The sequence below is a fragment of the Chiloscyllium plagiosum genome, unplaced genomic scaffold (genome assembly GCF_037043375.1).
Source record: "Chiloscyllium plagiosum isolate Xiang-an unplaced genomic scaffold, Cpla_swu_hap1 HiC_scaffold_36, whole genome shotgun sequence".
Lineage (NCBI taxonomy): Eukaryota > Metazoa > Chordata > Chondrichthyes > Orectolobiformes > Hemiscylliidae > Chiloscyllium > Chiloscyllium plagiosum.
In genome coordinates this window covers 45,380,993-45,408,307 of record NW_028270174.1, presented here as the reverse complement: position 1 = coordinate 45,408,307, position 27,315 = coordinate 45,380,993, and the positions used below count along the sequence as shown (strand labels likewise).

Sequence of the window (27,315 nt, the reverse complement as noted above, 5' to 3'; positions counted from 1 at the left end):
TGGATATATTAAGAAAGTAAGAGTTCAGAAGTGACATGTTCCTACAAAAATGGAGATAAAGTATGGCAAGTTGCATGAACTTTTGATGACCAGGGATGTTATGACCTTGGTCAAAAAGAAAATGGAAGCAGATGTAAGGTTTAGGAGGATGAAGACTTTAAAGTATGTAAGGAAAGTAGGGAAGAACATAAACAAGGAATTAGAAGGGTTAAAGGAGTCATGAAAAGTCATTAGCATGTTAAGGAGAATTCCAAGGCTTTTTGTACATATATAAAAAGCAAGACGGTAGTTAGGGAAAGGGTAGGCCCAATCAAGGACAAAGGGAAGAATCTATGAGTGGAGCCAGAAGAGTCAGGCAAGGTCCTAAACAAATACTTTGTGTCAGTATTCACCAAAGCTTAGGAATTGGTGGAGGATGATCTCAGGGAAGGGAGAGTTGGATCTCAGGGAAGGGAGAGTTGAATCTCAAAGCCAAGATGCTATTAAAAAGGAAAAGGTGCTGCGCATTTTAAAATGTATTAGGGCAAATAAGTTGCAGGGTCCTGATGGGATCTATCTCAGAATATTGAGGGGGGTGGTGGCAAGAGAACAAATTACTGGAGCATTGACAGAAATCTTTGTATCCTCTTTGGCCACAGGTGAGGTCCCAGAGAACTGGACAATTGCCAGCATTGTCCCATTGATTAAGAAGGGTAACAGGGATAATCCTGGAAATTGCCAGCCTGTGAGTCTCACGTTGGTGGTAGGGAAATTATTGGAAAAGATTTCAGGGACAAGATCAATACACATTTAGAAGCAAATGGACTGATTCGTGCTAGACAGCATGGTTTGTGCGGGGGAGGTTATGCCTCACTAACTTGTTCAAGTTTTTTAAGGAGGTGATGAAGCTGATTTATGAGAGAAAAGTAGTTGATGTTGTCTACATGGACTTCAGTAAAGCCTTTGACAAGGTATCTCATGGCAGACTGGTACAAAGGTGAAGTCACATGATATCAGGGTGAGCTGGGAAGTTGGGTATAGAACTAGCTTAGCAATAAGATACACAGGGTGGCAATGAAAGGAGGGTTGTGTTGTTTCACAAGGGTCAGTGTTGAGACCTTTGCTGTTAATGGTCTACATAAACAATTTGGAGGAAAATGTGGCTGATTTAATTTGTCAGTTTGCAGACAATACAAAGATTGGTGGAGTTACTGGATAGTGAGCAGGATTGTCAATGGATACAGTAGGATACAGATCAGTTCGAGGCAGGGTAGAAAAATGGCAGATGGAGTTCAATCTAGATAAATGTGAGGCAATGCATTTTGGAAGGTCAAGTACAGGTGGAAATTATACAGTGAATGGGAGAACCCTTAGGAGTATTGATTTGCAGAGGGATCTGGGTGTGCAGGTTCCCAGATCACTGAAGGTGACCGCACAGGTAGGTAAGGTAGTAAAAAAGGTCTATGACATGCTTGCCTTCATTGGAAGAGATATTGAGTATTTGGATAGGCAGGTTATCCTGCAGCTTTATAAAACTTTAGTTCGGCCACACTTGGAATATTGTGTGCCGTTCTGGTCACCACATTACCAGAAAGATGTGAATGCTTTGAGAGGGTAGAGAAAGGTTTACCAGGATGTTGCCTGGTATGGGGCATTTTAGCTATGAAGAAAGGTTGGATAAACTAGATTTGCTTTCACTGGAATACAGGAGGTTGAGGGTGATCTAATGGGAGTTTATAAGATTGTGAATGGCATGGTTGGAGTGGAAAGTATCATGCTTTTTCCCAGAGTGAAGGGGTCAGTTACGAGGGGCAGGTGTGGAGGGAAGAGGGTGGAGTTTAAAAGTGATGTGCAAGGCAGGTTTTTCAAATAAAGGGTGGTGAGTGCCTGGAACACACTGTGAGAGGAGGTGGTGGAAGCAGACACAATAGCACCATTCAAGAAGCACCTGGACAAATATATGAACAGGAAGGGAATAGAAACATAGAAAATGGATGCAGGGGTAGGCCATTCAGCCCTTCGAACCTACATGAACAGAAAGGGAATATAGGGATACGGATGCTGTAAGTGAAGGTAGTTTTAGTATGGAAGAGCAAAATGTGGCAGCGCAGGCTTGGAGGGCAGAAGGGTCTGTTCCTCTGCTGTATCTTTCTTTATTCTTTGCTTTTTATTCTAAAGAACTAAATAAGAAGTGGCCTGGCTGAGTCAAGCATTGCAGTGAGCAAGTATTGGCTCCCGGGATCAACAGGACAGAAATGCACACAGGCAATAAGGATTTCTGTTTTGCAGCGGCAGCAGCAACTTGAAGGGTGGGAGCTTGCACCAGGGGCCTGCCGAGAGCGGTGAGTCACTGATTTGTGCTTTAATATTTGAAATCAGACAGCAGAGGTTTCTGGGCAAGGAGGGACTTATTTTTATTTCCGTCCAGCTATATAAATCAATGTTTTCTGAACCCGACACCCAACTTTATAGGGCCTCCCACCCAAGCAGCTCCTCTAACTTTAAACACCAGGGACACATCGGGTAAGCGTCTCTTCTTTTTTTTACTTTGTGAAAAAGAGACTAACAGGGATGGGAGTGCAGGGAGAGCAATGTTCCTCCTGCATGATGTTTGAGGTGAGGGACACCATTGGTGCCCGATCCAAGTACATCTGCAGGAAGTGCACCCAATTCTCGCTCCTCCAAGACCGTGTTAGGGAACTGGACCGAGAGCTGGATGAACTTCGGATCATTCGGGAGGCAGAGGCTGTGATAGATAAGAGTTAAAGGGAAGTAGTTACTCCGAGGAATGAAGAAAGCTGAGTGACTGTTCGAAGGGGGAGAAAACAGTCAGTGGAGGGATCCCCTGTGGTCGTTCCCCTGAAAAACATGTATACCATTTTGGATACTGTTGAGGGGGACGACTTACCAGCGGTATGCAGTGGGGCCCAGGTCTCTGGCACAGAGCCTGTCCCTGTTGCACAGAAGGGAAGGAGGGAAAGGAGGAGAGTGTTAGTCATTGGGGACTCAATAGTTAGAGGGTCAGATAGGTTTGTTGGGAATGAACGAGACTCATGGTTGGTGTGTTGCCTTCCAGGTGCCAGGGTCCATGATGTCTCGTATCGTATCTTTGGGGTTCTGAAGGGAGAGGGTGACCAGCCTCAAATCATGGTCCAAGTAGGTACCAACGACATAGGTAGAAAAAGGGATAGGGATGTAAGGCAGGATTTCAGGGAGCTGGGGTTGAAGCTGAGAGCTAGAACAAACACAGTTGTTATCTCTGGTTTGTTACCCGTGCCACGTGATAGTGAGGCAAGGAATAGGGAGAGATATCAGCTAAACATGTGGCTGCAAGGTTGGTGCAGGAGGGAGGGTTTCACGTGCTTGGATAATTGGGGCTCATTCTGGGGAAGGTGGGACCTGTACAAACAGGACGGTCTTCACTTGAACCAGAGGGGTACTAATATCCTGGGTGGGAAATTTGCTGGTGCTAGTTGGGTGAGTTTAAACTAGCTCAGCAGAGGGATGGGAACTGGAGGTGCAGTTGCAGTGGATGTGATTAGGGAGGACAGGGACAGGATTTCAGCGTGACAGGAATATGCTGGCAGACAGCAAGCTGGTTTGAAGTGTGTCTACTTCAACACCAGAAATATCCAAAATAAAGTAGGTGAGCTTGCAGCATGGATAGGTACCTGGGACTTCGATGTTGTGCCCTTTTTGGAGACATGGATAGAGCAGGGTGAGGAATGGATGTTGCAGGTTTCAGGATATAGATCTTTCATTAAGAACAGGCAAGGCGGTCAAAGAGGGGGAGGCGTGGCCTTGTTAGTCAAGGATAGTATAACGATGGCTGAAAGAACTTTTGACAAGGACTCGTCTACTGAGGTAGTATGGACTGAGGTTAGAAACAGGAGAGGAGAGATCACACTGCTTGGAGTTTTTTATAGGCCTCCACAGAGTTCCAGGGACGTGGAAGAGAGGATTGGCAAAATTATTCTGAATAGGAGTGAAAGGAACAGGGTGGTCATTATGGGGTCCTTAACTTCCCCAACATTGACTGGAAATGCTATAAATCTAGTACGTCGGATGGATCAGTTTTTGTCCAGTGTGTGCAGGAGGGTTTACTGACACAGTATGTCGAAGGGCTGACAAAAGGTGAGGCCACACTGGATCTGGTGCTTGGTAATGAACCAGATTAGTAATTTGGTAATTTAGTAACTTGGTAATTTAGTTGTAGGTGAGCACTTTGAAGAGAGTGACCATAATTCAGTTCCGTTTAGTTTAGCAATGGAAAGGGATAGGTACATGCCATAGGTCAAGAGTTGCCAATGGGGCAAGTGCAATTATAATGCGATTAGGCAAGAATTAGGATGCATAGAATGGGGTAGCAAAATGAGGGGGATGCAGACAATGGAAATGTGGAGCTGGTTTAAGGAACAGATATGGCGTGTCCATGATAGGTATGTCCCTGTCAGGCAGGGAGGAAGCGATAAGCTAAGAGAATCGTGATTTACTACATAAATTTCATCTCTTGTTAAGCAGAAGAAGGAGGCATATGGGTTGACGAGGCAAGATGGTTCAGATGAGGCGATGGAGAGTTACAGATCAGCTAGGAAGGATTTAAAGAGAGAGTTAAGAAGAGCAAAGAGAGGACACAAGCAGTGTCCAGCAAATAGAATAAAGGAGAACCCGAAAGCTTTCTATCGTTATGTGAGGAATAAAAGGATGATTAGGGTAGGAATAGGGCCAGTCAAAGACAGAAGTGGGGAGTTGAAGGAGATCAGAGAGGTGTTAAACGAAACATTTCTCATCAGTTTTCACTCAGGAAAAGGAGAATATTGTAGAGGAGAAGAATGAGGTACGAGATATTAGGCTAGAAAGGATTGAGGTTAGTTATGAACAGGTGTTATCAATTCTAGAAGGAGTGAAAGTAGACAAGTCCCCTGGGCCAGAGTTGATCTATCCAAGGGAGGAGATAGCAGAGCCTTTGGCTTTGATACTTGAGTCGTCATTGTCTCCAGGTTTAGTACCAAAGGACTGGAGGATTGCAAATGTTGTGCCCTTGTTCAAGAAAGGCAGTAGAGATGACCCAGGTACTTATAGACCAGTGAGCCTTACTTCTGTTGTAGGAAAGGTTTTGGAAAGGATTATAAGAGATGAGATTTATAATCATCTAGCAAGCAACAATTTGATTTCAGATAGTCAACATGCTTTTGTCAAGGGCAGGTCATGTCTCACAAACCTCATTGAGTTTTTTGAGAAGGTGACCAAGCATGTAGATGAGGGTAGGGCAGTTGACGTGGTATACAAGAACTTCAGTAAAGCCTTTTATAAGGTTCCACATGGTAGGCTGTTGGAGAAAATGCAGAGGCATGGGATGGAGGGTGATTTAGCAGTTTGGATTAGAAACTGGCTTTCTGAAAGAAAGCAGCGAGTGGTGATTGATGGAAAATATTCAGCCTGGAGTCCGGTTAGTAGTGGTGTGGCACAAGGATCTGTTTTGGGACCACTACTGTTTGTCATTTTTATAAACGACTTAGAGGCAGGCATAGGTGGATGGATTAGTAAATTTGCAGACGACACTAAAGTCAGTGGAGTAGTGGACAGTTTGGAAGAATGTTATAATTGCAGGGGGACTTGGATAAACTGCAGAATTGGGCTGTTAGGTGGCAAATGGAATTCAATGCAGCTAAATGTGAGGTAATGCACTTTGGGAAGAATAACAGGAAGGCAGAGTACTGAGTCAATGGAACGGTTCATGGCCGTGTGGATGTGCAGAGGGATCTTGGAGTCCATGCACATAGATCCCTGAAAGTTGCCACCCAGGTTGATAATGCTGTTAAGAAGGCATAGAGTGTGTTAGGTTTCATTTGTGGAGGGATTGAGTTCCGGAGCCGTAATATTATGCTGCAACTATACAAAACAGTTCTGGTTGCCATATTTCAGGAAGGATGTGGAAACATTGGAAAAGGTGCAGAAGATATTTACCAGGATGTTGTTTGGTCTGGAGGGAAGGTCTTATGAGGAAAGGCAAAGAGACTTGGGTCTGTTCTCATTGGAAAGAAGAAGGCTAAGGGGGGATTTGCTAGAGACATACAAGATGATCAGAGGATTAGATAGGGTAGACAGTGAAAGTCTTTTTCCTAGGAAGAGGGGCATAACTACAAATTGAGGGGTGATAGATTTAAGATAGATGTCAGAGGCAGGTTCTTTCTTCAGAGAGTGGTAAGGGCGTGGAATGCCCTACCTGTCAATGTAGTTAACTCAGTCACATTAGGGAGATTTAAACAATCCTTGGATGAGCACATGGATAATGATGGGATAGTGTAGGGGGATAAGCTGAGAATAGTCCATGGGTCGGCGTAACATCAAGGACTGAAGGGCCTGTTCTGCACTGTATTGTTCTATGTGGAAACACACTTTTAAAGTCAGCAAGGCTGTAGCAATATCATGGAGCAGCTGAGAGGTAGAGAATGAGTGGAAGTGAAGTTAAGTAAGAAGCTGCAGGAACTATGGAAAGTAAGAATCAAATCAGCAGAGCAGGAGCAGAGGAACCAGGTAAACTTGGCACACTTGGGACAGTTTCAGGCCCAGTGCAACAGAATGTAAGGGAGATACTGTGTAGGGCCAGTAGGCAACTCAAAAAGCTATGGATGAGCTGACTGAGAAATGAGTCCCCCATCAGATAGGTAAAGAAAAGATCCTGCACTATGGACCATTCAAACAACTGCATGAGTTTGAATAATTAAAATCCCAACTTTCCCTGCTAAAAGAAATAATATGCACATTTGGGACAATACAATCAGATGGGGACAGCAATTATGGGATAGACTGGGAAGAAATGGAAGAACAAATATGTAGGTACACTGAGTGCCGAAGATTGTGGACCTCCCTTTCCACTCCCCAAAAGTACCATTTATCCCCAAACAAAATATAGAAAGAGCCAAGGGAACCTGAAGACCAGAAGAGAGGATTCTGCCCCTTCCCGAAGAATATTCATGATGCAGTGGAGGATGGACACTGAAACACAGAAAATGGTATATGTATGGAGAACAACAGAGGCAAATCCCTAATAGAGTTAGTACTGAAGCTCACCAACAAAATGAGCTCTCAAACGGCTGAGTTAGCAGCTGTAGCCTACATGGTCAGCCACCCTGAAAAATTTCCCCCACCACCTGACATACACTCAAATAGCATGTATGGTTGCAATAGTTTAACTGACTTCTTGCTATTGTGTGAAGCTAGAAGAGTTGTCTCAGTAGAAGGGAAACCAATACTCTCTGCACACCTGCTCAAGGTCATATGTTTAAGTTTAGAACCCAACACGGAACCTCCCCAACTGGGAACATAAGGACAGACAAATTAACTAAATAGGATGCTCATGGCTTTAATGCAAGGAGTGTAATAGGCAAGACTAATGAGTTAAAGGCATAGATTGACACGTGGAGGTCTGATATTGTTGCTCTTGTAGCAACATGGTTGAAGGAAGGGCAGGACTGGCAACTCAACATTCTTGAGTATAGGATCTTTAGATTCATAGAGTCATGAATTCCTGACGGTGTGGAACCAGACCATTTGGTCCACTCCAAAGACCATTCCATCTAGATCCCACCATACCCCCACCACCCTGCATTTCCCATAGCTAGTCCACCTAGCCTGCACATCCCTGAACACAATGAGTACTCTGGAAAAGGATATGGAGGATAGTGAGATTTGTGTGGAGCATGCTAACATGTTCTGGTATTTTCATATCAAGAAAATGGTGTTGGGTCTGTTAAGGTGGATAAGACCCCAGGGCCTGAAGGTATCTACCCCAGATTATTGAGATAGGCAGCAGAGGGGACTGCTGGGGCCTTGACCAAGATCATTGTATCCTCATGAGCCATTGGAGTCGTCCCAGAGAATTACAGATTAGTTAATATTGTTCCTCCCTTCAAGAAGGGACATAAGGAAAATCCAGTAAACTAGAGACTGGTGAGTCTTACATCTGTTTTTTGGGAAGCAATTGAAGAGAATTCTTAAGAATAGAATTTACATGCATTTGGAAAAGCATGGCCTAATGAGAGACAAGTAGCATGGCTTTGGAGCATGTGTGAGGCAGATCATGTCTTAAACTTGACTGAACTTTTTGTGGAGGTGACAAAGGTGATCAATGAGGGTAGACCAGTGGATGTTGTCTAGAGGGATAGAACAAAGAACAATGCAGCACAGAAACAGGCCCTTTGGCCCTTCAAGCCTGCGCCAACACATTTTGCCCTTCCATTCTAAAACTGTCTTCACCTACAGGATCTGTATCTCTCTATTCCCTTTCTATTCATGTGTTTTTCCAGGTGTGTCTGGAATGCTGCTATTGTGTCTACTTCCATCACTTCCTTTGGCAGTATTTTCCGAGCACTCACCACCCTTTATGTGAAAAACTTGCCTTGCACATCGCTTTTAAACTTCCTCTCTCCCTTGCAACTTGAATCTGTGTCCCCTAGTAATTCCACCCTGGGAAAATGCCTCATATGTTCCACTCTATCCATGCTATTCACAATTTTATAAACTTTTATCAAGTGACCCCCATCCCCCCCATCGCCCCAACCACCTGAGTTCCAGTGAAAACAAATCCAGTCTTTCTAACCTTTCTTCATCACTAAAATCCCCCATACCAGGCCACATCCTGATAAAGCTTTTCTGTACCATCTCCAAAACATCCACATCCTTCAGGTAGTGTGGTGACCAGAACTGTACTCAATATTCCAAGTGTGGCCTAACTAAAATTCTATAAAGCTGCAGCAAAACCTGTCTTTCCTTATTCTCAACACCGCTTCTAATGAAGGCAAACAAATCATAGGCCTTTTTTACTAAATGATCTAACTGCACTGCCATCTGTGGCCCTGCACACCCAGATCCCTCTGCACATCAATACTCCTAAGGCTTCTGCCATTCACTGTATTATTTTCACATGTACTTGATGATCCAAAATGCATCATCTCACATTTGTCTGTATTAAACTCTATCTGCCATTTTTCTGCCCAAGCCTCCAACTGATCTGTATCCTCTGACAACCTTCTTTACTATCCACAACTCCAGTAATCTTCGTATCATACACAATCTTACGAATTAGGTCAGCCACATTTTCCTCCAAATCATTGACGTAGGCCACAAACAGCAGAGGTCCCAGCACTGGGCGGCACGGTGGCACAGTGGTTAGCACTGCTGCCTCGCAGCGCCAGAGACCCGGGTTCAATTCCCGACTCAGGCGACTGACTGTGTGGAGTTTGCACGTTCTCCCCGTATCGGCGTGGGTTTCCTCCGGGTGCTCCGGTTTCCTCCCACAGTCCAAAGATGTGCAGGTTAGGTTAATTGGCCATACTAAATTGCCCGTAGTGTTAGGTAAGGGGTAAATGTAGGGGTATGGGTGGGTTTCGCTTCGGCGGGTCGGTGTGGACTTGTTGGGCCGAAGGGCCTGTTTCCACACTGTAATCTAATCTAATCTAATCACTGACCCACGTCACAACCCTTCATTCCGAAAATGTCTTCTAAGATTAAGCCAGTTGTGTATTCATCTTGCTATCTCACCCATTTTAGTAAGGCTTTCGACAAGGCTTTCCGGATGGTAGGCTCATCCAGATGATTAAGGTCCCTAGGATCCATGGTGACTTGGATGTGTGGATTCAGAATTGGCTTGCTCTAGTTACCTTTTCCCAATCTGGACTATTGACATACCACTCTAAAATATCTTCCTGGATGCTCCATCTAGACCTCTAACACTAAGTGAATCTCAATGTGGGAAAATTAAATCTCCCATCACCATCACCCTGTTGCTCCCATATCTTTCCATAATCTGTTTACATATTTGGACCTCTGTCTCACGCTCGTTGATGGGAGGCCTGTAGTACACCCCCAACATTGTTACCACACCCTTCCTATTTCTGAGCTCTGCCTATATTGCTCACTGCTGAAGTCCTACAAAGTTCCCTCCTTCAGCACAGCTGTGATATCCTCTCTTGCCAGAAATGCAACTCTTCCACCCCTTTTACATCCCTCTCTGTCTAGCCTGTAGCATTTATATCCTGGGATATTTAGTTGTCAATCTTGCCCTTCCCTCAACCAAGTCTCAGTAATAGCAATAACATCATACTCCCAGGTAATAATCCAAGCCCTAATTCATCTGCCTTACCTACTGCATTTCTCACATTAAAACAAATGTACCTCAGACTCCCTGTCCCTTTGTGTTCATCATTTGCTCCCTGTCTACTCTTCCCCTTAGTCACACTGACTCCATTATCTAGTTCCTTACAGGCTTTAGTTGCTACCTCCTTCCTGTCGAGGTAGACTTTTGCCCGAAACGTCGATTTTGCCTGTCCTCGGATGCTGCCTGAATTGCTGTGCTCTTCCAGCACCACTGATCCAGAACCTCCTTCCTGTCCACTAACCTCCTCATGTTGTTTCCCATCCCTCTGCCACATTAGTTTAAACCCTCCCCAACAGCGTTAGCAAAAGCACCAGTTGGATCCATTGGTTCCAGACATTGGTCCCAGTCTGGGCCAGGTGTAGACCATCCAATTTGTAATAGTCCCATCTCCCCCAGAACTGGTCCCAATGTCCCAAAAATCTGAACCCCTCCCTCCTGCACTATCTCGCAAGCCACGCATCCATCCTGCCTCTTTTTTCATTTCTACTCTGACTAGCGCGTGGTACTGGTAGCAATCCTGAAGTTACGATCTCTGAAGCCCTACTTTTCAATTTGGCTTCTAACTCCCTAAATTCTGCTTGTAGCACCTGTTAAGACGGACCCACGGGGTCCCGTCTTTGCGTGTTCTTTCGGAAGGAGAGACTCACACTGGCAACTATGGTTAGACGCAGACAGCCGTTTATTCACAGAATCTTAACTGGTACAACGAATCTACAGGCATGCATTCGTTGGAGAAGGCGTTCTGCCTTCCCGTTCAAACTTGACACAATTATACTTCGTGCTGCCTGGAGTCCCCGGTCAGTTCGCCTTCCCCATTGGTCCATTCATCTGCACGCGCTGGGGATCCGTCCTCCTATTGGCCGCATCGAAGTGCCTGTCCAGCTCCTGCTGTGCTTGACAATGGCTCAGCCATCCCCGGGAGCGGTTCCGATCCCGTATTCAATAGTTCATTGTTTCAAGGAATTACTATGCGTCTGACAGGCTAGCCATTTTCAATAGTTTCAGTTTAACTAAATTGTCAATTACACTTATCAACTTTAGACTTAAATAGAGCCATTCACACTCAATAGTTACAGGTTCCGATAGAGCAATTCACACTTGTCTAACAGTTACAGATTCCGATCGGTTTCTTTATTAATCCCGAGTTTTGATGGGGCAATTGATACTGGCTGGTATTTACAGGCTCCAAGATTTAATTAACATTATGCATATCCCTTACAAGCTCCAGCTAGGTAGTCATGCAGTCGCCTGCAGCAGCTCGCTTGGCTGTTGTTAACCATTTCAGGGCTAGAAGTGTCACCCTCCCTAGCCCTACATTAAACACCCCAGTGAAATCTCCCCAACACACCTCATCCCATTTTTTTACCTATATCATTGGTATCTATATGCACCATGACAATTGGCTGTTCACCTACTCCTTCAGAATATTCTGCAGCCAATCTGAGACATCCCTGACTGTGCACCTGGGAGGCAACATACCATTTTCAACTATAGAACCGTCTATCTACTTTTCTTACAATTGAATCCCCTATGACTAAAGCCCTTCCACTCTTTTTCCCACCCTTCTGTGCAGCAGAGCCAGCCACGGTGCCATGAACCTGGCTACTGCTGCCTTCGAGGAAAAAGTGAGGACTGCAGGTGCTGGAGATCAGAGCTGAAAATGTGTTGCTGCCTTCCCCTGATGAGCCATCTCCCTCAACAGTATCCAAAATGGTATATCAGTTTTGGGGGAAGATGACCACAGGGGACACATGCACTGCCTTCCTGCTCTTTCTCTGCCTTTTGGTCACCCATTCCCTTTCTCCCTCAGTAATCCTAATCTGCGGTGTGACCAATTCACTAAACGTGCTTTCCATGACTTCTTCAGCATCGCGGATGCTCCAAAGTGAGCCCAGAGCTGTCATGAGGCCTAACAAGAGCTGCAGCTAGACACAGTTCTTGCATGTGAAAGAGTCAGGGACATCAGCCAAATCCCTGAGTCCCACATCAGCAAATTAGCTCAGTGGTCAGCACTGCTGCCTCACAGCGCCAGCCACGAATCCAGCCATGGGTGATTGTGCAAACTTCACACAGACATTCTCCCCGTGTCTGCGTGGGTTTCATTCATGTGCTCTGGTTTCCTCCTACAGTCCAAAGATGTGCAGGGTATGTGAATTGGCCATGCTAAATTGCCCATCATGGCCCGGGATGTTAGGTTAGGTGCATTAATCAAGATTATAGAACATAGAACATAGAACATAGAACAATACAGCACAGAACAGGCCCTTCGGCCCACGATGTTGTAGAGCAATTAAATGTAGAGCAATTGGGGAATGGGTCTGAGTGAGTAACTCTTCGCAGGATCGGTGTGGACTTGTTGGCTGGTACGGTGGTTCAGTGGTTAGCACTGCTGCCTCATAACAACAAGGACCCGGGTTCAATTCTAGCCTTGGGTGAATATCTGTGTGGAGTTTGCACATTCTCCCCGTGTCTGCTTAGGTTTCCTCGTGGTGCTCCTGTTTCCTCCCACAATTGAAAGATAGGTAGATTGGCCTTGCTAAATCGCCCAGAGTGATCAGGGAAGTGTAGGTGAAATATAGAGTAGCGGTCTGGGTGGGTTATTCTTCAGAGGGTCAGTGTGGACTTGTTGGGCTGAAGGGTCAGTTTCCACACTGTAGGGATTCTATGATTCACATTGAGCAAGACAAACATAACACAAGTCTGGCATCTCCTGTCATTTTTACTCTTAAATTTAACTTAGTCCACTATAAGATCAAATAATAGATAAATGAAAATAAAAAAAAGTTTACCAATCACACTACTTAGCAGCACACAATGAAAACAGAAACCCTTACCTAACCAACACACCACAGAGTCTTTTTTTTTGGTTGGGGGGGGGGGGGGGGGGGGCAGATGGGAGACACTACACGTGTAGTGTTTAGCCACTGCCCAAATATATCAGTTCAATCACCTTCCCAGAGGGCAATTCGATTGCTCCCACTCAGCACTGCTGCTGAAATGATGGCCCACCGTCCTGGGGTAAAGATTTATAGCCTTTACTCACCTTCCCACAGTGCAATTTGAGTGCTCCCACTCAGTTCCATTGCAGAAATGGTCAGTGTTTGATCTCATATTTTCCAATTAGAGTCTGAGTTATGAATCTTAGGTTTCAGGTGACCTTTATTTTCACTACAGCTTCATTTCTCAGTAGTATAAGGCACACAAAAAGCTTCTGAATGTCTTAACTTTAACATTGTAAGTTTAGAGCGCAAAAGCACCACCTCCACCCTTTGTCCTGATGCAGCTTCGTTTGTGTGTGTTGGGGTGGTTACTTTCATAGTTTAGGACTTGGTCTGTGTGTGTGGCTTTCCTGTATATCCTTGTAGTGAATTCTCCGTTCGGTGTTCTCTGTACCATCACGTCTAGGAATGGGAGTTGGCTATCCTTTTCTTCTTCTCTCGTGAATCGGATTCCTGTGAGTGTGGCGTTGATGATCCGGTGTGTTTTTTCTATTTCCGTGTTTTTAATGATTACAAACGTGTCATCGACATATCTGACCCAGAGTTTGGGTTGAATTTGTGGTAGGACTGTTTGTTCTAATCTTTGCATAACTGCCTCTGCTATGAGTCCCGAGATTGGTGATCCCATAGGTGTTCCGTTGATTTGTTCGTATATCTGGTTGTTGAATGTGAAGTGTGTTGTGAGGCACAAGTCCAGTAGTTTAAGCATGCCGTCTTTGTTGATAGGTTCAGCGTCCTGTTTTCTGTTCTGTACGTTCAGTAGGTTGGCTATTGTTTCTCTGGGTAGGGTTTTGTCAATCGAAGTGAACAGTGCTGTCACGTCGAATGATATCATGGTTTCTTCTTTGTCCATGTGTATATTTCTGATGATGTCCAAGAATTCCTGTGTTGATTGTATAGATTGTTTGGATCCGCTGACCAGGTGTTTCAGTTTCTGTTGTAGTTCTTTGGCCAGTTTGTATGATGGTGCCCCTGGCAGTGATACTATGGGTCTGAGTGGGATGTCTGGTTTGTGTACTTTAGGTAATCCATAGAATCTGGGGGTGTTGTTGCTTTCAGGTTTCATTCTTTGTAGGTGAGCTCTGGTTATCTGTCCATTTTTTTGTAGATTCCTTAGTGTGTTATTTATCCTATTGGTGAGTTGTGGTGTGGGGTCAAATTCCTTCATTTGGTAGGTGTTGATATCTGCAAGTAGTTGTTGTGCTTTTTGGATGTAATCAGATTTATCTAGGATGACCGTCATTCTGCCTTTATCTGCTGGTAGTATGATTATGTTCTTATCGTTTCTTAGTGATTTCAGTGCTTCCCTCTCCTTGGTGTTGAGGTTATGTGTTTGTCTTTTCCTTGTTATCAGGGGTACGATACTTTGTCTCACTGTTTGTTGTGTCTCTTCTGTCAGTCCATTGTTCCTGAGTGTGCATTCTAGTGCTGCTAGGAAGTCTGCTGTCTTGGCGTCCCTTTGGTTGTAGTTGAGTCCCTTGGCCAGTATTGTTCTTTCCGTGTCTGTGAGCTGTCTGTGGGAGAGGTTTTTAACCCAGGTGTGTGTTGTGGTGTCCTCTTTGTTGTGAGACATCCCACTCAGACCCATAGTATCACTGCCAGGGACACCATCATACAAACTGGCCAAAGAACTACAGCAGAAACTGAAACACCTGGTCAGCGGATCCAAACACTCTATACAATCAACACAGGAATTCTTGGACATCATCAGAAATATACACATACAAGGGTATACAGGAAAGCCACACACACAGACCAAGTCCTAAACTATGAAAGTAACCACCCCAACACACACACAAACGAAGCTGCATCAGGACACTATTCAAAAGGGCCACAACACACTGCAGTACACCAGAACTGCAAAAAGAAGAAGAGGAACACCTATACAAGGTATTCGCCAAAAAACGGATACCCGTACAACTTCATCAACAGATGCCTAAGAGAAAGACCATGGAACGAGGACATATCACAACCAAAAGGACTAGCCACACTACCATACATCAGGAGCATCTCGGAACTGACAGCCAGACTACTGCGACCCCTAGGACTCATAACGGCACACAACGCTCAGACAACAACTCACCAGAACGAAGGACCCGATACCCAACATGAGCAAAACTAATGTAGTGTACAAAATACCATGCAAGGACTGCAGAAAACACTATATAGGACAAACAGGAAGACAGCTAACAATCCGCATACATGAACATCAACTAGCCATGAAACGACACGACCAGCTATCCTTAGTAGCCACACACGCAGACAACAAGCAACATGAATTTGACTGGGACAACACTACTATCATAGGGCAAGCCAGACAGAGAACAGCCAGGGAATTCCTAGAGACATGGCATTCATCCACAAACTCCATCAACAAACACATCGACCTGGACCCAATGTACCAACCACTACAGCGGACAGCTGAAACTGACAACCGGAAGCGGCAGGGACAGACCACTATAAACACCGGAGGAAACATCAAAGAAGCGCTTCGCAGGAGGCTCCCAAGCACTGATGATGTCGCCTAGCCAGGGGACGAAACGTTTGCAACAAAAACTTCCAGCTCGGCGAACAGAACCACAACAACCAATTAATTAATGTGAAATGTTCTTATTGATGTCTTAAGTGTAAGCAACTGCAGCTGCACATTCTATTGCAGTTCAGCAACCTTGAGATGACTGAGCTGCTATTGTTCTATTTGTGAAGACTACATTTAAGCAAATATTTTCCCAAATGCTCTAACTACTGTCAGCCACAGGTAGCCGTTGGTCAGTTTGTGCTGCTCAGTCACATATTTTCAAGTCGTCTTACAGGTATTCCCATATATCCACGGCCCTTGTCCTGCTAGCTGAAAATGGTTGTGGGTTTGGAAGATGCTGTCTAAGGATCTTTGGTGAATTTTTGCTGGCACCTCGTAGATTGTAAACACTGCTACAGAGGATTGGAGATGGAAGTGGGAGATCTTCACCATTCCAGTTGTTTGGCAATTCTTTAGGACAAGACTTTGTCCCAGATGAGGCAGAAGTCCTATCGTCAGTCACCTAAGGCCATCCTCAGCTTCATATTAGACTCAGCACAGAAACAGACCCTTCAATCTAACTCATCCAAACCAACCAGATATCCTAACCTAACCTAGTCCCATTTGCCAACACCTGGCTCATATCCCCCTAAACTCTTCCTATTCATATACCAATTTATATTCTTGTGAGGCAACTAGGAGTAATGTGGTTGACTGCAGATTTTTTGTTGAGAGGTGGAATATATGTTCCTCCCCTTCGTAAAATTCACCCTCTGAACCATAAACTTCCACATGAGTCAGGATCTTGAGGGAAAGTACTAAACTGGGCAAGAGTAAATTACACAGTATTAGGCCAGAGCTAAGGTGTGTTAATTGAAGGAGCTTTTGTCATGCAAGTCCACATTTGACATGTGGGAATTATTTAAAGACCAGCTGATCAGAGTTCAGTACTGGCATTTTCCACTAAGGAGGAATAACAAGAATGGCAAAGTAAGGGACCCTTGTTTAATGAGGAAGTTGTGAATTTATTCAAAAGGAAAAAGAAGCATATGTAAGCTTGAGCAAGCTAAAATCGGACAGGGCCCATGAGGAATACAAAGAAAGCAGGATAGAACTCGAGCAGGGAATTAGGAGAGCAAGAAGGGACCATAAAAGTACCTTGTCATTTAGGGTTAAAGAAAAGCCCGAGGCTTTCTATACATACAATAAAGACAAGAGGATCACAGGGAAAAGGGTAGGATCACACAAGGATAAAGGAGGGAACTTAGAGGCAGAGTCATAGTTATTGAGTCATAGAGATGTACAGCATGGAAACAGACCCTTCGGTCCAACTCTTCCATGCCAACCAGATATCTCAACCCATATCCGTCCAATCCCTTCCTATTCATATACCCATCCAGATGCCTTTTAAATGTTGCAATTGTACCAGCCTCCACCACTTCCTCTGGCAGTCCATTCCATATACATACCACTCTCTGCATGAAAAAGTTGCCCCTTAGGTTTCTTTTATATCTTTCCCCTCTCACCCTAAACCTATGCCCTCTAGTTCTGGACTCCCCCACCTTGGGGAAAAGACCTTGCTCATTTACCCTATCCATAACCCTCATGATTTTATAAACCTCTATAAGGTCACCCCTCAGCCTCCGACGCTCCAGGGAAAACAGCCTTTGCCTATTCAGCCTCTCCCTGTAGCTCAAACACTCCAATCCTGGCAAGATCCTTGTAAATCTTTTCTGAACCCTTTCGAGTTTCACAACTTCCTTCCAATAGGAAGAAGACCAGAATTGCACACAATATTCCAAAAGTTGTTTAACCAAAGTGGGTGAAATCCTAAATGAGTACTGTGTGTCAGTATTCACCCAGGACAAGGGTATGGAGGATCACAAAATTTGTGTGGAGCATAATAATATTCTAGGACATTTTGAGATCAAGAAATAAATGGTGTTGGGTCTCTTGAAGAGCATTAAAGTGGTTAACTCCCCAGAGCCTGAAAGTATCTACCCAAGATTACTAAGAGAGGCAAAAGAGGATCTTACTGGGGCCTTGACCAAGATCTTTGTATCCTCATTAACCATTGGAGAGGTCCCAGAGGATTGGCAAGTAGCTACATTTGTATCTCTGTTCAAGAAGGGTGACCAGTGAGTCTCGCATCGGTGGTTGGGGAGCTATTGGATAGAATTCCTAGGGCTAAGATTTACACGCATTTGGAAAAGTATGGCCTAATTAGGGACAGGCAGCATGGCTTTGTGAAGGGCAGGTCATGTTTTATTAACTTGATTAAATTTTTCAAGATGATGATGAAGGAGATTGATGAGGATAGAGCGGTGGATGTTGTTTACTTGGATTTTCAAAAGGCTTTCAACAAGGTCACTCATGGTCAGCTCTGAAGAATAAGATGCATGGGTGACTTGCCCATAGAAGACAGAGGGTGGTGGTGGAAGATTGTTTTTCAGGCTGGAGGAGTGTGACTAGTGCTGTTCCACAGGAAATGGTACTGGGACATCTGCTGTTTGTGATATATATATTAATGACTTGGATGAAAATGTTGATGGGTGGGTTAGTAAATTTGCAGACAATACAAGGATCTGTGGAATTGTAGAAAGTATCAAATGTTGGCAAAGGATATAGAAAGATACAGATCAGTTGCTGATCTGGGTCAAGAAATTGCAGATAAAGTTTAATCTGGCTAAGTGTGAGGAGCTGCACTTTGGAAGATCAAATGTTAAGGAAAAGTATACAGTTAATGTTAAGACCCTGAACAGCTTTGATGTGCAGAAGGATGTTGGGATTTTAAGTCCATTGCTCCCTGAAAATGGCCACGCAAAGAGATAAAGTGGTAAAGCAGGCATATGGCATACTTGCCTTATTGGTTGGGGAACTGAGTACAAGAGTCAGGATGTCATTTTGCAGCTTTATAAGATTTTGCTTAGGCCACAGAGTATTGCGTTCAGTTCTGGTTGCCACATTACAGGAAGGATATGGAGGTTTTGGGGAGGGTGCAGAAGACGTTTACCAGGACACTGCTTTGGATTAGAGGGTATGAGCTATGAGGAGAGGCTAGTCATAGAGTCATAGAGATGTACAGCATGGAAACAGACCCTTCGTTCCAACCTGTCCACGCCGTCCAGATATCCCAACCCAATCTAGTCCCACCTGCCAGCACCCGGCCCATATCCCTCCAAACCCTTCCTATTCATATACCCATCCAAATGCCTCTTAAATGTTGCAATTGTTCCAGCCTCCACCACTTCCTCTGGCAGCTCATTCCATACACGTACCATCCACTGCGTGAAAAGGAGAGGCTAGTCCTAGTGGTGGGCGGCACAGTGGCACAGTGGTTAGCACTGCTGCCTCACAGCGTCAGAGACCTGGGTTCAATTCCCGCCTCAGGCGTCTGACTGTGTGGAGTTTGCACATTCTCCCCGTGTCTGCGTGGGTTTCCTCCGGGTGCTCCGGTTTCCTCCCACAGTCCAAAGATGTGCAGGTTAGGTGAATTGGCCATGCTAAATTGCCCTTAGTGTTAGATAAGGGGTAAATGTAGGGGTGGGTTGCGCTTCAGCAGGTCGGTGTGGACTTGTTGGGCCGAAGGGCCTGTTTCCACACTGTAATGTAATCTAATCTAAAAAAAAAAGGTTGCCCCTTAGGTCTCTTTTATATCTTTCCCCTCTCACCCTAAACCTATGCCCTCTAGTTTTGGACTCCCTGATTCCAGGGAAAAGACTTTGTCTATTTATCCTATCCATGCCCCTCGTAATTGTGTAAACCTCCATAAGGTCACCCCTCAGCCTCTGACGCTCCAGGGAAAACAGCCCCAGCCTGTTCAGCCTCTCCCTGTAGCTCAGATCCTCCAACCCTGGCAACATCCTTGTAAATCTTTTCTGAACCCTTTCAAGTTTCACAACATCTTTCCGATAGGAAGGAGACCAGAATTGCACACAATATTCCAACAGTGGCCTAACCAATGTCCTGTACAGCCGCAACATGACCTCCCAACTCCTGTACTCAATACGCTGACCAATAAAGGAAAGCATACCAAACGCCTTCTTCACTATCCTATCTACCTGAGACTCCACTTTCAAGGAGCTATGAACCTGCACTCCAAGGTCTCTTTGTTCAGCAACACTCCCTAGGACCTTACCATTAAGTGTATAAGGCCTGCTAAGATTTGCTTTCCCAAAATGCAGCACCTCGCATTTATCTGAATTAAATTCCATCTGCCACTTCTCAGCCCATTGGCCCATCTGGTCCAGATCCTGTTGTAATCTGAGGTAACCATCTTCGCTGTCCACTACATCTCAAATTTTGGTGTCATCTGCAAACTTACTAACTGTACCTCTTATGCTCGCATCCAAATCATTTATGTATGTGACAAAATGTAGAGGTGAAAATGTGTTGCTGGAAAAGCGCAGCAGGTCAGGCAGCATCCAAGGAACAGGAGAATCGACGTTTTGGGCATAAGCCCTTCTTTGGGAATGCTTATGCCCGAAATGTCGATTCTCCTGTTCCTTGGATGCTGCCTGACCTGCTGCGCTTTTCCAGCAACACATTTTCAGCTCTGATCTCCAGCATCTGCAGTCCTCACTTTCTCCACAAAAAGTAGAGGACCCAACAACAATCCATTGGTAACAGGCCTCCAGTCTGAAAAACAATCCTCCACCACCACCCTCTGTCTTCTACCTTTGAGCCAGTTCTGTATCCAAATGGCTAGTTCTCCCTTTATTCCATGAAATCTAACCTTGCTAATCAGTCTCCCATGGGGAACCTTGTCGAATGCCTTACTGAAGTCTATATAGATCACATCTACTGTTCTGCCCTCATCAATCCTCTTTGTTACTTCTTCAAAAAACTCAATCAAGTTTGTGAGACATGATTTCCCATGCACAAAGCCATGTTGACTATCCCTAATCAGTCCTTGCCTTTCCAAATACATGTACATCCCGTCCCTCAGCATTCCCTCCAACAACTTGCCCACCACTGAGGTCAGGCTCACCGGGGGTCGATAGTTCCCTGGCTTGTCTTTACCGCCCTTCTTAAACAGTGGCACCACGTTTCCCAACCTCCAGTCTTCTGGCACCTCACCTTAAACTTGGTTGTTTTCTCTGGAGCGGTGGAGCCTGAGGGGAGACTTGACAGAAGTCTATAAAATTATGAGATGCGCAGATACGGTTGACAGAATCGTTTTACCAGAATTGAAATGTCTAAAACTGGGAGCATGCATTTCAGGTGAGAAGGAGGAAGTCAAAGGATGCATGAGGAATAAGTTTTTTTACAGAGTGGTAGGATTCTGGAACAGGCTGCCAGAGCAGTGGTGGAGGCAGATATGAAAAGGGTCATTTAAGGCACTTTTAAATAAGCACATAAATGGAGGATGGAGGGATATGGACCAAAGGCAAGAAGTAGGGATTAGTTTAATTTGATGTCATGTTTGGCACAACAACATGGTCAGAATGGCCCGTTCCTATGCTGTACAGTTGTACATTCGATATCACAGTGTGGACTCACCACTAACTCTGCCAAATGTTCTTTTTTAGTTCTGTTCTCACATCTAAATAGTGTATGGGGCATACAAAGCACGTGCAAAGCAGATCCATTCCCCTGCTGCACTTCTTATGACAAATACCAACATGTTACCACTGTCATATCTCACACCACCCTTATTTAATTTATTTTATTTGAGTTTTTATTCAACGATTATTTGTAGTTCTATGAAATAGTTTAGCTATAAATTCAAAAAATACAGCCTAGTCCAATTTAAATTGCTACCATACTTTAGGGGAAAACCAATCTTAAAACGTAAGAGCTTGACTAATGTTTTTCCCTTTCAGCTCTCTATTCCCTCTCTGGTACAACTCTTGTTCTGTAAAAGATCAGAAGTACGTCAAATTCCCTAAAGACTTTATGCCACCTACACCCTTATTTAAAACGGCCAGTTAATTAACCCCACCTTCCAGCTACTTCCCCACATATTGCAAATAAATATTATCTATGGAATCTGTTATTATCGCCATTTCAACCAACTTATGATTTGCATTGAACAAACGTTGGGTGATTTGCTATTTCAATTCAAGATACACTTTCAGTCAAAAAAAAGTACAGAGTCAAAGTGAAAGTGCAACCAACGGATGTTGTTGAAATCTGTTCGTGATCCGGAAGTCGGTTTGGGTGGAAAGACCAGACTCGAACTATTAGCTGTGCTTTTCTCTCCGCGTATCCTGCCAGACCCTGCTGAATGCCGAGAGCACGCACTTGGTGGTTTTGTTCATTTTAGCTCGCCAGCATTGGTAACAGTTTGTCTTGTTTTGGGCGGTGGCTGGTACTTGCCGACATTGGGCCACTTCAGGATTTTACTTTGCATCGCGCTCCCTGAACGTAAGACGATGCTCTGGTCTCTGCTGCTCTTGTGTCTTCCCAGCATCCGGTTTGCTTTGCCCGGACCTTGCGGAGTGGGGCAACCGCTGGGTTTCCAGCTGCCGAGGAACATCAGCCGAGAAGCAGCTGCTGCTCATTCAGAGAAACTCTTTCAGCAGTTCGTTTGGAGGTTTAATCGCAGCTACGCGGCAGGAAGCCCCGAATTCGTTCAGAAATACAAAGTGTTCCAGGTAGAGTATTGGGCAGTGATCCGCTGTTTAATCTCCCTGGGCTCTGTGCACAGTGTGACAGTATTAGGAGGTGATTGCTGTGTAATCTCCCTGGGCTCTGTACACTGTGGCAGTATTGGGAGGTGATTGCTGTGTAATCTCCCTGGGCTCTGTACACTGTGGCAGTATTGGGAGGTGATTGCTGTATAATCTCCCTGGGCTCTGTGCACAGTGTGGCAGTATTGGCCTGTGATCCGCTGTGTAATCTCGCTGGGCTCTATATACAGTGTAGCAGTATTGGGTGGTGATCTGCTGTATAATCTCCCTGGGCTCTGTGTACAGTGTGGCAGTATTGGCAAACTCAAGTCGAAACAGGGAATCTCGTTTTTAGTTGAAATTGCATCGTTTGCACAACATTGAAACGCAAGATGATTTTTACTTTGAATAGTGGGACCGATTACAAATAGACATATCAACAGATAATCAACAGATTTTCTTATGTTTTTTTCGTCATCACTTCCAAATATTCATGGTTTACTTTACTGCTGAATAACCCGAATTTGGCATTCTTCAAAGTGGGATATTTTTGTCATATTCTGTTTTATTTAGCAAGGAGTATGGAGAGGGCAACCAAAATAATTTGAATATCGTGAGAAAATAGTAGCCAAAAAGGCATTTTGCAGCCAAAATAAACAGCCAAAGAGAATAAAAAGTTACTAAGTTTAAATTAGAAGCTAGTGTTTTTTTTCCCCAGTGAGCAAGAAAGCAACAGTGCTGTACACTGACATTGAAGAAAGATGTTCCCAAAAAACTAGTGATTTCTGTGATATTGTTTTCTTGACGTCGGTTTGAATGTGGTGCCAGGTGTCTGGCAACAGTTGTTGGCAAGCAGAGTATGCAGCAACAAGTCACTTACACGTATGCTCACAGATAACAGGTCAGGCAGTTCAAGGCACTGAATCCCTTCACATTTATTATTGTTAGTATTTCCATCGTGAAATCAATGTTTTTATTACAGTAGGATACAACCTATAAATGAGTGACAAAAATAGCCTCTTCAATGAGCGTCAGCAGTAGCACAGTTCAAGGTGGCGATGAAATCTGAAGTACAGTGTTTGCTGTAGGCTCTTTATACACAGTTCTTGCATACATTAAAATTTTAGCCCTGAGTAATATCCAACAGGTCTCAGTTGTCCCCATGTTCCTGGGTCAGCACCGCTGTCATATAGCTGTCCTTCTCATGGACAAATAGAACATAGAACATATAGAACATAAAAACATTACAGCGCAGTACAGGCCCTTCGGTCCTCGATGTTGCGCCGCCCTGTCATACTAATCTGAAGCCCATCCCACCTACATTATTCCATGTACGTCCATATGCCTGTTCAATGACGACTTAAATGCACTTAAACTTGGCAAATCTATACCGTTGCAGGCAAAGCATTCCATACCCTAACTACAGTGGGCGGCACGGTGGCACAGTGGTTAGCACTGTTGCCTCACAGCGCCAGAGACCCGGGTTCAATTCCCGCCTCAGGCGACTGACTGTGTGGAGTTTGCACATTCTCCCCGTGTCTGCGTGGGTTTCCTCCGGGTGCTCCGGTTTCCTCCCACAGTCCAAAGATGTGCAGATCAGGTGAATTGGCCATGCTAAATTGCCCGTAGTGTTAGGTATAGGGGTATGGGTGGGTTGCGCTTTGGCGGGTCGGTGTGGACTTGTTGGGCCGAAGGGCCTGTTTCCATACTGTAATGTAATGTAATGTAATGTAATCTAATCTAATCTACTCTCTGAGTAAAGAAACTACCTCTGACATCTGTCTTATACCTATCTCCCCTCACTTTAAAGTTGTGTCCCCTCGCGTTTGCCGTCCCCATATTTGGAAAAAGGCTCTCCCTGTCCACCCTATCTAACCCTCTGATTATCTTGTATGTCTCTATTAAGTCACCTCTCAACCTTCTCTCTAACAAGAACAGCCTCAAGGCCCTCAGCTTTTCCTTGTAATACATTCCTTCCATACCAGGCAACATCCTCGTAAATCTCCTCTGCACCCTTTCCAAAGCTTCCACATCCTCCTTATAATGTGGTGACCAGAACTGTACACAATACTCCAAGTGTGGCCGTGCCAGAACTTTGTACAGTTGCGGCATAACCTCCTGGTTCCGGAACTCAATCCCTCTATTAATAAAGGCCAAAACACTGTATGCCTTCTTAACAACCCTGTCAATCTGGGTGGCAACTTTCAGGGATCTGTGTACATGGACACCGAGATCTCTCTGCTCATCTGCATTCCCAAGACTCTTACCATTAGCCCAGTACTTTGCATTCCGATTACTCCGTCCAAAGTGTATCACCTCACACTTGTCCACATTAAACTCCATTTTCCACCTCTCAGCCCAGCTCTGCATCCTATCTATGTCTCTCTGCAACCTACTACATCCTTCGTCACTATCCACAACTCCACCGACCTTAGTGTTGTCCGCAAATTTACTAACCCACCCTTCTAAGCCCTCATCCAGGTAATTTATAAAAATGACAAACAGCAATGGACCCAACACGACCCTTGCGGTACACCACTGGTAACTGGACACCAAGATGAACATGTTCCATCAACTAAAACTCTCTGTTTTCTTTCAGCAAGCCAATTACTGATCCAAACTGCTATGTCTCCCACAATCCCATTCCTCCGCATTTTGTTTGATAGCCTACTGTGGGGAACCTTATCAAACGCCTTGCTGAAATCCATATACACCACATCAACCGGTTTACTCTCATCTACCTGTTTGGTCACTTTGTCAAAAAACTCAATAAGATTCGTTAGGCACGACCTCCTTTCACAAAACCGTGCTGACTGTCCCTGATCAGATTATTCTTTTCTAGATAGTTATAAATCTTATAACCTTTTCCAACACTTTACCAACAAGTGAAGTGAGATTTACTGGTCTGTAATTGCCAGAGTTGTCTCTACTTTTTGAACAAGGGAACCACATTTGCTATCCTCCCGTCCTCAGACACTATTCCTGTAGACGATTTGAAGATCAATGCCAAAGGCTTGGCAATCTCTTCCCTTGCTTCCCAGAGGATCCTAGGATAGATCCCATCCAGCCCAGGAGACTTGTCTATTTTCACACTCTGCCGTATTTCTAATACCTCTTCCTTGTGAACTTCAATCTCTTCTAGTCTAGATGCAAGTATCTCTATATCTTCCTTGCCAACATTTTCATTTTCTATAGTGAACACTGTCGAAAAATATTTATTTAGTGCTTCCCCTATCTCCTCGGACTCCACACACAACTTCCCACTATTATCCTTGATTGGCCCTAATTTAACTCTTGTCAGTCTTTTATTCCTGACATACCTATGGAAAACCTTAGGGTTAATCCTGATCCTATCTGCCAACAACTTCTTATGTCCCCTCCTGGCTCTTCTGCGCTCCCTTGTAGGTCTTTCCTGACTTCCTTGTAACCCTCAAGTGCCCTAACTGAGTTTTCACATTTTGTCCTAACATAAAAGCATTCTTCTTCTTCTTGACCAGGGATTCCACTTCCTTAGTAAACTACGGCTCACGGATTCTATATCTTCCTCTTTGCCTGACAGGTACATAGTTATCTAGGGCACAGGAGCTTTTCCTTGAATAAGCTCCACATTTTTAATGTGCTCATCCCCTGCAGTTTCCTTCCTCATTCTACGCTTCCTAAATCTTTCCTAATTGCATCGTAATTTCCCTTCCCCCAGCTATAACTCTTGCTCAGTGGAGTACACCTATCCCTTTCCATCACTAATTGTGATCGCTATCTCCTAAGTGCTCACCTACTTCCAAATCTAACACCTGGCCAGGCTCGTTACCCAGTACTAAATCTAAAGTGGCTTCGCCCCTTGTTGGCCTGTCTACATTCTGTGTCAGGAAGCCCTCCTGCACACACTGGACAAAAACTGACCCATCTATAGTACTCATAATGTAGTGATCCCAGTCAATGTTTGGATAGTTGAAGTCCCCCATGACTACCCTGCCTCTCTCACTCCTATCGAGAATCATCTTTGCTATCCTTTCTTCTACATCTCTGAGACTATTCGGAGGCCTATAGAAAACTCCCAACAGGGTGACTTCTCCTTTCCTGTTTCTAACCTCAGCCCATACTACCTCAGTTAACGAGTCCCCAAACATCCTTTCTACAACTGTAATATTGTCCCTGATCAACAATGCCACACCTCCACCTCTTTTACCATCTTCTCTGTTCTTACCGAAACATCTGAATCCGGAACCTGCAACAGCCATTCCTGTCCCTGCTCTATCCATGTCTCCGTAATGGCCACAACATCAAAGTCCCAGGTACCAACGCACGCTGCTATAATATAAAAGGTTTTCTGTTACTGGTGATCCCCAATGTTTATGCAGAACAGAGTGCTCTCTTTAGGTCCTTTACTTCAGGTGCTGAGGCACTGATCAGAAGTTGTTGACCATATCTATGCCTGAGAACCATTTATCATCTGGTGTTAAGGCACTGACTATAGTAGAGGGGTCAGCCGCGAGTGGGACCTTTTTGATCAATGCGTTGGTTGGCTTTCCTGTAATCTGTAGTTAATCTCCAATCCCCATTTGCCATTTGCACAGGCCACATCAGACTGTTAGAGGTGCTGTGGGTCTTTACCAAACTCCCTTTCTCCTTTATCTTCTGAATTATCGACAGTTTTCCTGCAATAGACGTTGAGTTGTTGGGGTACTGTTTAGTGCAAGGTGGAGGTGTTCCTGTAAAAGTTGCAGGGTCCATTTGCAGTAACTGGCAGTCATCCTTGTCTTTAGCACAGATGGGGTGGTGTTTTAATTCGTCCTTTTGTAGGGTTCTGATCGACCATGTTATCTCTCCATCATCGAAATGTAAATGCAAATTTAGTTGGGTGAAGATATCCATTCTGAGGAGCGGCGGGGAGAACCATACAAAGGTTCCTAACCTGGGCGGAAGGTGGTGGGGGTGGTGGTGGGCTGAATGCAATTTGCATGAGCTGGTTCCTTTTAATTTCGATCCTGTCAGTACCTCCTCTGTAAGCTGCCCTGTCTAGCAGGAATTTGGTCTCATACACCTGAA

General features: G+C 44.6%; 1 protein-coding gene across 4 annotated transcripts in view; it reads left to right on the top strand.

Moving 5' to 3' along the window:
• Positions 1 to 21,813: 21,813 nt before the first annotated feature.
• Positions 21,814 to 27,315, top strand: part of ctso (cathepsin O) — a 74,854-nt gene continuing 69,352 nt past the window's right edge. For all 4 annotated transcript variants that reach the window (XM_087980139.1, XM_043708809.2, XM_087980137.1 and 1 more), the window contains exon 1: positions 21,814 to 22,254. In XM_087980139.1, the coding sequence (XP_087836265.1) occupies positions 22,033 to 22,254 (222 nt within the window). In that variant the 5' untranslated portion in view covers positions 21,814 to 22,032. The remainder of the gene's footprint in view (positions 22,255 to 27,315) is intronic.